The 11563-nt window shown below is 45.7% G+C and overlaps 1 protein-coding gene across 1 annotated transcript in view; it reads right to left on the bottom strand.

Annotated features, from left to right (window-relative positions):
- Positions 1-4508: 4508 nt before the first annotated feature.
- The window catches only part of LRP4 (LDL receptor related protein 4), a 68339-nt gene continuing 61284 nt past the window's right edge, over positions 4509-11563 (bottom strand). Inside the window, exons 40-41 of the mRNA XM_017529279.2 lie at positions 10596-10737; positions 4509-7056 (exon numbers count right to left, since the gene is read on the bottom strand). Coding sequence (XP_017384768.2) covers positions 6724-7056; positions 10596-10737 — 475 coding nt within the window. The 3' untranslated portion in view covers positions 4509-6723. The remainder of the gene's footprint in view (positions 7057-10595; positions 10738-11563) is intronic.

The following is an 11563-nucleotide window of genomic DNA, read 5'->3' as shown; positions in this document are numbered from 1 at the left end:
CCTGTAATCCCAGCACTTTAGAAGGCCTCACCTGAGGCCAGGAGTTCAAGACCACCCTGACCAACATGGTGAAACCCTGTCTCTACTAAAAATACAAAAATTAGCCAGGTGTGGTGGTGGGTGCCTTTAATCCCAGCTACTCAGGAGGCTGATGCAGGAGAATTGCTTGAACCCAGGAGGCGGAGGTTGCAGTGAGCCGAGATCATGCCATTGCACTCCAGCCTGAGCGACAAGAGCGAGACTCCATCCCAAAAATAACAACAACAACAAAAACTGCCCAGGTGTGGTGGCTCACACCTGTAATCCCAGCACTTTGGGAGACCGAGGCAGGTGGATCACCTGAGGTCAGGAGATCGAGACCAGCCTGACCAAGATGGTGAAACCCTGTCTCTACTAAAAATACAAAAATTAGCTAGGTGTGGTGGTGTGTGCCTGTAAGCCCAGCTACTTGGCAGCCTGAGGCAAGAGAATCACTTGAACCCGGGATGCGGAAGGGTGCAGTGAGCCGATATCATGCCATTGCATTCCAACCTGGGCAACAGAGTGACTCCGTCTCAAAAAAAAAAAAAAATTATATGTATGAAAGGGTGGTCAGAGTAGGTTTCACTGAAGGTACATTTGAGCAAAGACTTAAAGAATGTGAAGGAGTTGCCATGAGTATATCTCAGGGAAGAAAGTGCCAGCAAGGGCCAACAGCTGTGCAAAGTCCTTAAATTTTTGAGGAAGAGGGAGGCTCACGTAGCTGGCCCAGAGTAGGATGCAATAAGGGGAAGTAGGAGATGAAATCTTATTAACAGTGGAGGGTGAGGAGTGGCAGATCCCATAGGGCCTTGTAGAAATATTATACAGTACTTTGCCCATAGTAGGTATTCAATAAATGTTTGCCCAGTCATCTTTTGCCATCTGGGATTATCATCAAATAGCATTTATCTGTGTATTTATTGGAGCTACATGTGTCTCTTTCTTTATTTCAGGGTCTTTTCAATAGTCCTTTTACATAAGGAGTATATTTATGAATATACTGCCCACTGAGGGCAGCGAAACCCTTGTGGGCATTAGAGATCAAAGTGAACGCTTTATTTTTGCAACTGGAAACTGTAAATAAATGCCAAGTACTGTGGCTGTTGAATAACTGTGCTGGGCATTTCTAAAAAGCCTGTTAGGGTTGGGACAGTGCTCATCCTTTTGTAATCACAAGCTGAATTCTGGTTGAAGCATCCCTATCATGGGACATGTATCCATATTTCTAGCCTAAAAGGAGCAGCTTCAGCGATAAGCTTCCTTTCAACTTTCAATCCAGGTGCCCTCTGCATTATTTCCCTGGCAGTGGTGACATTAATGCAGATTTCAAGTGCCTGTGGTTTTAGCGCCAGCTGTCTTCCAGGATTGCAAAGCCTACCCTGGCTTGCACTTGAATGTGTTTAATAGGTGCTGGTTGAATGAAGGAATGAATAGCCTTTTTTTTTCTTTTCTCATAATTCATTTTCCATAGCCCCCAAAACATAGGCTGTCCAAGAACTTTGACCACAGAAGCATCAGCCCCACCAAAGAGGAAGGAAGGAGAAAGGAGAGGAAGGGACCTCATTAGCAGGCTATCAACAGGCTTTTAGGGCCTGGAGGGAAAACCATCAGGAAGGGCAAGATATGTGAAAGTTCTTGGCTCTTCATGTCTTATAAAATGAAATAAGCAGATTGTGTGGCTTGGGGCTAACTTAGCCTTGGGTTTAAACTCAGACCCTTAATTAGGCTGTCTGGGTCTGTTTAACACCATGTCAAGGAGACCAAAGTTAATGAGTTGGAGCTTTGACTGGACATCACACTCTATTCCCGATGCTGAGCTCTACTAGCCTCTCCAGCTGGTTAACGTGAGAATGGTGTGGAGAGAAAATAAGTAGGCAGATGAGGGAATGTTTCAAAACACAGACTGCCTAAAACATCCCAAAACACACATCCTATTAAGTGGATCAGTTGACTCATCTTCACATTTGAAAACATATTACAGACTGTTTTGTAGCCATAAAAAGGACTCAAGCACATTTCTTTTTATCATGATGTCCATAGATAGAAACCGGAGAACTTAAGCTCACTGAATAACCTTGGATATCAGTGCATTACACTTACATATGCACCCTCAGCTCTTGCAGATGCTGCCTCTGAGTTCCGATGCATTGATTTTGTGTTTTCTTCAGGCCTAAGTTTGATGAAAGCTTCAGTTCATGCCATAGAGTCCTTCCTATGGGCCAGAGATCCTTTCATTTTAGATTCCACAGTTTGTTCGCACACCATAGAAAGACAGGCAGTGACTGTATTTTGAGTGAGTTTGCAAAAATATGGTCAGTTTGTCAGAACTTGACCCACCATCTGCTCACTTATCAGTTTCGGGGTTTCTCTGGTTTTGATTTTTAGTGACAGGGTTCTGCTCTGTTACCCAGGCTGGAATGCAGTGGCGTGATCATAGCTCACTGTAACCTTGGACTCCTGGGCTCAAGCGATCCTCCTGCCTCAGCCTCCCAAGCAGCTGAGACTACAGGCGTGAGCTCCCACACCTGGCTAATATTTTTTAATTTTTTTGTAGAGATAGGGTCTTGCCATGTGCCCAGACTGACCTTGAACTCCTGGCCTCAAGCAATACTTCTTACTTCTCTCTTTGCCTCCCAAAGTGGTGAGATTACTGTGCCTGACCCTAGTTTCAGATTTTATATCCAGAGAACCAGACAAGGAATTCACAACCTTTGTTTTATCCCAAGATGTCCTCCTTTTCTGCTTTTTCTTTCTCCCCCAAAAGAGAACAGTAGGGGCTGGGGGGATGGTTATCCTTGGGCTATTCTACTTGTTTTTGTTCTGACACACCTAATCCTAATCAAAGTTGGAAAAATTATGCACTTTATTTTATACTCAGATTTCTGGTCACTTAAATACAGAAGCTTCAGTCTTTCTTGCTTTCATTTTTTTCTTTTTTGGGATGGTGGTGGTAATGGTGTGGCTAGACTCTAAGCTCTATAAGATTGTCTTCATTTAGGCAAGGGCAGTGCCTAGCCCATAGTACATGAATGAGGATTTTATTCTATAGCTGGTATGTGGTTTAGAAAATCAACTATTGAGACTTGACATGAAATTCTACATTGAGCATTGAGACTAACATGATTCTCAATTTTCACTGAGGGGTATCACATCCATAGAAACTGAGAAGGGATCACTAGCTCCTTATTCTAGCCTTGGGAAGTAGTGGATGAGCTATGAAAAGGCAGCCTTTTTAAAATAAATGAAATCCTTGTGATCATTTGATCCATTCTCAGAGTAACTGTGAAAGTTGACTAAGATCAAACAGAGCTAGTGGCAGATCTGGGACTGGAATTAGCCCTCCATGTCTCCAGTTCCAGTACTTTTCTTACTACCTGAGATAGTCTTGCCAGTGACCATCACTGCAAGGCAAAGTAAAGTTCTGTGACAAAGACCTACAACAGAAATAGAAGATACATGGTATACATGCCATGACATTTCCTTCTAATGCACAAGAGATGGCACTAACCATATGACACATTATTTCCATTGAGTGTGAACAGGCCCTCAGGCAGCCACTACCAACCAGTCAGAGTTGGCACTCAAGAGGAAACCCAACTACCATTCCCTTTTTTTTTTTTTTTTTTTGAGACGGAGTTTCACTCATGTTACCCAGGCTGGAGTGCAATGGCGCGATCTCGGCTCACCGCAACCTCCGCCTCCTGGGTTCAGGCAATTCTCCTGCCTCAGCCTCCTGAGTAGCTGGGATTACAGATACGCACCACCATGCCCAGCTAATTTTTTGTATTTTTAGTAGAGACGGGTTTTCACCATGTTGACCAGGATGGTCTCGATCTCTTGACCTCGTGATCCACCCGCCTCGGCCTCCCAAAGTGCTGGGATTACAGGCTTGAGCCACCGCGCCCGGCCCCCCCCCTTTTTTGTTTTGAGATAGAGTCTCGCTCTGTAGTCCAGGCTGGAGTGCAGTGGCGCGATCTTGGCTCACTGCAACCTCCACCTCCTGGGTCCCGGTTCAAGCAATTCTCCTACCTCAGCCTCCCAAGTAGCTGGGATTATGGGCACAAGCCACCACACCAGCTAATTTTTGTGTGTATATATATATATATATATATATTTTTTTTTTTTTTTTTTTTTTTTTAGTAGAGACGGGGTTTCACCACATTGGCCAGTCTGGTCTTGAACTCCTGACCTTGTGATCCACCTGCCTCAGCCTCCCAAAATTCTAGGATTACGGCGTGAGCCACCATGCCTGGCCCCATTCCTCTTCTAGAGGAAATAAGGGTTTCATCAGTCAATGAACTCTGGCTTCAACCTGTCTTCTCCAGATGAGCTGAAACTCCGGCAGAAGCCTTACACCCTTTATTGCTCTTCATTGTCCCCACATCCACAAAGGACTTAGAAGTGATGTCTGTAAGCAGGTTTTCCACAGGATGGGTCTGCCAGACAGAGCAGGGGCAGGATTAGTCATGACTCCAAGCCAGGCAAGGTGATTAAGAAAAGCTAAATTTATATTAAATTATCATAAAGTCCTAAAATACTGAACATAGTGGTTAAATAACTCCAGAAAGTCCAATCTCTCCAGTGAGTAACGTTAAAACATGAACATGAACATGGGAGGATCACTTCCATTAGTTTAGGACAGAGAGATTTTGCTTTTTACAGAGTAATCAGTGCTCAAATAGATATTTCCTCAAATATGTCCTTTCTACATTCTGAACAGCCCAAGTGCAATAAGATCCTTCCCCCTTTCTGATCGTGAAAATGCCACTTTTCTACCTGCTCTTCCTCTCCAGACATGAGTCTAAAGACCCAAAGTGCTCCTTCCTTTACTGCTTTGTCAAGTGTGAAATGTTCCCATTTCCTCCCGGAAATGGCACCTCACCTTTCCAACTTTGTGCACTGGTGAACCCTTGGTGGCCTGGCCTGTCTCTGATGTGGGGATGCCCAGACCTGGGGCTGACACTACTGAGAGCAAGGCTAAGAGCTTGGTATCTCTCTCTAGCAGTCTTAGAACTGACCAGAAAAGATTTGATCTTGTCCTTTTTCACCCATGTTTGGTAACTGATTTCTCAGTACCAATAACCACAGAAGAAGTTTCAACTCAGGAAACTTCCCCTAGAAATTCTCCCCTGCATTCGCAGCCCCTGTTGTCCTCTCCTGCCACTTCTAATTCCTGAGGAGAGGAGGTCTGGGTCTGCTACAGGCTAACAGGGTCTCATCAGTGATTCTGCCTTTCTACTCCTTGCCCACCTCTTTGCATCTTTATTTATTTAGCCCTCCCCACCACAGGACTTTGGAGATTGTTGGTGCCACAAGGCTTGGTCAGAAGAAGCAAATTAGGCAAAAAACAAATGTTAAAAAAAAAAAACAAAAAAAACATGAAGAACAGCTAGGGAGACGTTTTAGGGCAAAAATAAGTCTCAATTTCCCTGATACTAGGCTGAGACACGTGCCCTTTATGTGAATGAGCATGAATCCAGTGATGGCATCCCGCATGGAAACTAAGCCCCTTAGCTGAGGAGAGAGCTGGAAGAGGAACATCACCACCCCATAGCCACAGGCTCGCTGTCCACTAACTTAGATCCCTGAGCACTTGCGGAAGAACATAGGAAGTTCAACAGGAAGTCTGACCTCATGGATACTTCTCTTTAGGTCCTGGGTGTCCCAAGTCTCCAACCTGATTGTTCTTTCTGATCATTTATGACAACTTCTGGTTTTTCTTTGAAAGCTTATTTCTGAGTCTTTTCCCCAGAATCCCAGGGAATGAGGGAGAGAGGGTTCAGGTGGTATACCATGTTTGGTCTAGGCAGAGCTTCTTCGACATTTCAGAGACAATGTCAGCCCCCAAGGCCTAACATTCACTCAAGCTACTGGCTCACAACCTGGTTACTCTGATCAAAGACTTAGGAAAGGTACTGGCCAGTGGTGGCACCAGGAGGGAATTCATATTAGCCAGTAGCCTCATGATAGGAGCCCCAGTTATCTGAAGGTAGAAACAGCTCCAGACATTCTAGCAGGAGGAAGAACAGCTTCAGCCATCCCCATCTTGCCAGTATCTGCTGCTGAAAAGGCAGTGACTCTTAGGGCAAGAATAATGTCCACTGCCAGCAATGGACCGGATACCCAGACCCAACTACCGCCAAAAGCTTTTTTGTGTTGCCAACACACTCGAGGCTGGAGGTTTCCTTGATGCCCATACCTGCTGGGCTGACTCTCCCTTCTTCTCTCAGCCTCTATCCGTCGTCCCTCTTTACCCACACCCCCTTGTCCCAGCCCCTGATGGGCAAGTTCTCTCAGAGAAGCAGTCATGCTGGCTGTGATGGCGCGGAGCACAGTCCCAGGTCATCAGCTATATCAGCAGTGAGAAGCAGGCACTGAGGGTACCAGGGGAAAGAGAGGTGGAGCTCTACGCTGGCGAGGAATCATGAATAAGCAGTTTCACGGGGCCCAGGACGGAGTACAAGATGTGAAGTTCATGGTAAAATCCAGGTCTAAATTCTCGAGATGCGCCATCATTTCTTGTGCACAGGTAGTTATGGACTCAGGTGGTAAACAGCTCCCATGAGGGCTTAGGAGCAGTTATGGGGTGGGAGGAGGAGGAGGACGAGCACACAGGAAGGGGGCCTGTGGTGTAAGCGAGCACAAGGACTAGACGTCCATAAAGGAGAAGAAACAGGCAGGCAGGGAAGAGAACGCGGGCATTTAGACCTGGCTCTCCGAGGAGAGCTTGCGTTCGTGTTTCCAGCCCGTGTCTGGCAGAGAGCCTCGTCTTTCCGGAGTGGCTGTGGTGTGGACGCTGCTACACTCAGACTGCTCTTCCTGTAACAGCTGCTCCGTCTCTGTGTCATCCAGGGAGCCAGAGCTGGCCTGGATGGACACTGTGTCTGTCTTCATGCATACATGATCCCGGAGGAGGCCCCCCCGTGAGCTTCGCAGTTGCTTGAGGTCATCCCACTCAGCATCATCCCCCGACAGGAGGCAGATCCCCTCTACGATCTTGATCTTCTCCTTGGTGTAGTTATGGTCAGGCCCTCCCTAGGGTGGAGAGTGGGCAGACATGGTCAGTCAGTTGGCTTTCTACAAAGGATCCCTTGGTAAACTGAAAAAGGAAGTGGATAGGGTAAGAGTAGGAGTGAAATGCAAAAAATCCCACAGACAAGTGGGGAAATGTGATTAGGGCAAATATGTGAGGCCTAGCCTAAAAGGGGAGAGGCAACTACGATGATTATTACCATTATCGTACAGGGAGGAGGGAAAATCATGGCTTTCAGTCCTGCAGCAGCCACTCACTGGCTTTGTCACCTCCAGCAAATGATTTCACATCTCTAAAACTCAGTGTCTGAAACTCTGCTGTGCAGAGTAACAGTATCCACACCTCACAACCAACTGCTGCCAGGTGAAATGAAGCTATACATGGAATGCAGTTATCAGAATGTTGACACAAGATGCACTGTAATGTGTTAGCTTTGTTATGTTGTTACTATGGTTTATTCATGGGACATCATGCTGATATAAATCATCAAAAGCAATTGGCAAGAGCAATTAAATGTGTATTTATTCAGGATTTTAAGCTACTTCAGGTATTAGTTTGTTCTCAATTATCTCTTTTTTCTAATTTTGTTAAGGAGAAAACTTGAAATAAGATGGGAGACTCTAGAAAATCCTCTTATCTGGCCAGCCATGGTGGCTTATGCCTGTAATTCCAGTACTTTGGGAGGCCAAGGTGGGCAGATCACTTGAGGTCAGGAGTTCAAGACTAGCCCGGCCAACATGGTAAAGCCACGTCTCTACTAAAAATACAAAAATTAGCCAGGCATGGTGGTAGGTGCCTGTAATCTCAGCTACTCAGGAGGCTGAGGTAGGAGAATCCCTTGAACCTCGGAGGCTGAGGTTGCAGTGAGCCCGGATCACACAACTGCACTCCACCCTGGGTGACACAGTGAGATTCCATCTCCAAAAAAAAAAAAAAGAAGAAAAGAAAAAGGAAACCCTCTTATCTGTGTCCTAATGTCAATCTAGTGGGGTCCTGTAACCTATAACCTTTTTTGGAGGTTACTCTGGCTCTCCTGCCATGAGCCCTGGGACCATTCCGAAGCAAAACTTGGGACTCCTCCAGGCACAGCCTGGAGTTCTGCTCAGGCCTCTCCCTTTATGGCTTCCTCAAAGAGCAGCCTCACTCCTGCCTTCTGGGGTATACCAACCGACATGCCACCACTGCCAGAAGAAAATGGATCATCGCTTGGGTTCTGTCCCTGGGATAGTATTCCTGCCAAGAGTTCTGCAACTACGGCTCTATTTTTGTAACAACTCAATTCCACAGATATTTACTGAGCCCCTACGTTAAGCAGGAGACTGTTCTAGGTGCTCTGATGATTATACAATATAAAACATGGTCCCTGCCCTCTGAGAGTGACAGCTCCCTCAACCATGCAGAGAGGAACATAGCACACAAACACACACACAGATGTCCATTCACCCAGCACACCCCCACAAGATGAAATTAGTATAAGATGCAGGCCACTCAGTGTCTTAATCACAGAGACACACTGGGTAAGTTAGGGAGAGGTGGGGACATGGCACTTGCAATTTGGGGAACACCACTCCCTCTACAAACACACAGCAACAGGTACCTGAAATCAAGAGGAAATCAGAAGAGAAAAGGTGAAAGACTATCAGAGGGGTAAAAGAGCTGCTGAGGAAAAAACACACAACAGAAGAAAGAGGTCACACCATTTTAATTGCTATCCTGTGGCCTTCATTGCGGTTCTTTTTTGGAGCATCAGATGCTCTAGGAACCCAAGTATCTTTGAGTCTTTCTCTCAAAAATATTCATTGAGGGCTCTACCATTCCTAAAACTACAAGCCATCCCTGCACGTTCTGTTTTGACTGCAGTGGAAGCTTTTAAAAAAAATGTTTAATTAAAAAAAAATTTTTTTGTGGCCAGGCGCAGTGGCTCACGCCTGTAATCCCAGCACTTTGGGAGGCCGAGGCGGGTGGATCACGAGGTCAAGAGATCGAGACCATCCTGGTCAACATGGTGAAACCCCATCTCTACTGAAAATACAAAAAAAAAAAATTAGCTGGGCATGGTGACGCGTGCCTGTAATCCCAGATACTCAGGAGGCTGAGGCAGGAGAACTGCCTGAACCCAGGAGGTGAAGGTTGCGGTGAGCTGAGATCGTGCCATTGCACTCCAGCCTGGGTAACGAGCAAAAACTCCGTCTCAAAAAAAAAAAAAAATTTGTTTTCAAACACTAACTTGAACCAGAAGTAGTGGAAGCTTTTTAAATATGAGAATTCATGGATCCAGATTTTTGTGTGAAATGTATTCATTACACATGAGAGCCCTGCAGGTGTGAGAACAGGTTCTGACTGTGCTAGATAGGCCAAGGAAGAAGACCAGTTAGGATCTTCGTAAGGAATAACTTCTGATGAAGAGTTACAGGATTTTAGGAAAAAAATAAGGCTTACATTGGATTAGGAAAATCTGAAATCTGATTTGCGGAAATGAGACTTTTTTTTTTTTTTTGGAGATAGGGTCTCACTCTGTCACCCAGGCTGGGGGTTAGTGGCATGATCACAGCTCACTGCAGCCTCCAACTCCTGAGCTCAAGTGATCCTCCCACCTCAGCCTTCTGTGTAGCTGGGACTCCAAGCACAAGCCACCACACCCAGCTAATTGAAATGGGACTATTTTTCATGCCTTAACATTGAGCAAATAATTTTCCACTGAAGTGATAAGTTTAAAAAAAAAAAAAAAAAAAGCCGGGCACGGTGGCTCACGCCTGTAATCCCAGCACTTTGGGAGGCCGAGGCGGGTGGATCACGAGGTCAAGAGATCGAGACCATCCTGGTCAACATGGTGAAACCCCATCTCTACTGAAAATACAAAAAAAAAAAAAATTAGCTGGGCATGGTGGCGCGTGCCTGTAATCCCAGCTACTCAGGAGGTTGAGGCAGGAGAATTGCCTGAACCCAGGAGGCGGAGGTTGCGGTGAGCCGAGATCGCGCCATTGCACTCCAGCCTGGGTAACAAGAGTGAAACTCCGTCTCAAAAAAAAAAAAGAAAAAAAGCAGGTAAACCTTCAGAATTCTAAAGAAATTTCTGTGATAAGATGAAGAATAGTGAAAAACAAGCCATTCCCATAGGTGCTACCAGCTTGGACCGGAGGCTAATAAATGGGTGAGTCCAGGAGCTCTTGGGTTTTTTGGGTGTTGTCTAGGAGAGCTACCTTGTTTCAGAAGCGCAAAGCCTTTAGCAGGGGAATGACAATTCCTGGAGGGAAAGAACCTAGGAGCTTGGAAACATCTCCTGGCAGGGCAACTGCTTTTAGATCTAAATCTTCTGAGATCTGCCTTCTAACCTGGCTCTCACTAAGGTCCCTCAAGCTAATCCCTCAGAGATTCTAGAACTTCCCAGAAACCCAAATTACATTCAGTTCTGTTCACTATAACTTCCAAAATGGTAGATGGGATTACTTAGCAGCCCTTACTAACTTAATGAGGCATTTGGAGTATAACCCCTCCCCCCAGCTCCCCCAAAAGACCCTTGAATATAAATTTCAATTTTTACCTCTTTCTTATAGCACAGCTGGTTGTACATGGCTGGTTTGGGGATTGCTTCGATCTTCACTTCCTGTGTGGATGTTCGGTAGGAGGGGTTGCTATAGGTGAGGTTCCCCATTCCAGGATCAGTGTACTTAGATTTTTTGTGTCTTTAGGAGGAAAGGTGATGAGAAATTAGTTCAGATCTGTAAGGGGTTAATACCTGGGAAAATTGTAACCTGGGTCTGGTAGGCTGCCTCTAAGATGATCCAAGTGAGTCTCACTTCCTGGTATTCATGCCCTTAAGAATGCCCTCCCCTTGAGTGTGGACTGGTCTGGTGACTTACTTCTAATGAAAAGATTATGCAGATGTGTTGGCTGCTAGATTAGGTTACCAAAAAACTGGTTCTGGTTTTGAGTTGCCCTCCTTCATTCTCTCTTGCTGTTGTTCTGGGAGAAGCAACCTGCCATTTTGTAAGGTGTTCCATGGAGAGGCCCACAAGGCAAGGAACTGATGAGGAAGGCCTCCAGCCAACAGCCTGTGAAGAGCTGAATCCTGTGAATCCTGCCAACAAGTATGTGAGCGAGTGCAGAAGGGGATCCTTCCCCAGTAAAACCTTGAGATGAGACTGCAACCCCACCTGACATCTGGATTGCAGTCTGTGGGAGACCTTGAGGTAGAGGCATCTAGCTAAGCTGCATCCAGATTTCTGACCTATAGAAACTGTGAAATAATGGTTATCATTTGAGTCACTAAGTTTTAGGGTAATCTCTTATGCAGCAATGGAGAACTAATGCACTGAGCTTTAGAGTCAGACAGATCTGTTTCAATTCCACTTGTGTGATTTATTAGCTGGGACCTTGGTAGATATAATCTGAACTTTCTGGCTGGGTGTGGTGGTTCACACCTATAATCTCGCACTTAGAGAGGCTGAGGTGGGCAGATCACATAAGGCCAGGAGTTCAAGACCAGGCTGACCAACATGGAGAAACCCT

This window comes from Cebus imitator, unplaced genomic scaffold (genome assembly GCF_001604975.1).
Source record: "Cebus imitator isolate Cc_AM_T3 unplaced genomic scaffold, Cebus_imitator-1.0 Scaffold58, whole genome shotgun sequence".
Classification (NCBI taxonomy): Eukaryota; Metazoa; Chordata; class Mammalia; order Primates; family Cebidae; genus Cebus; species Cebus imitator.
Note: the sequence above shows the minus strand (reverse complement) of the source record. Positions and strands in the feature narration are given on the sequence as shown.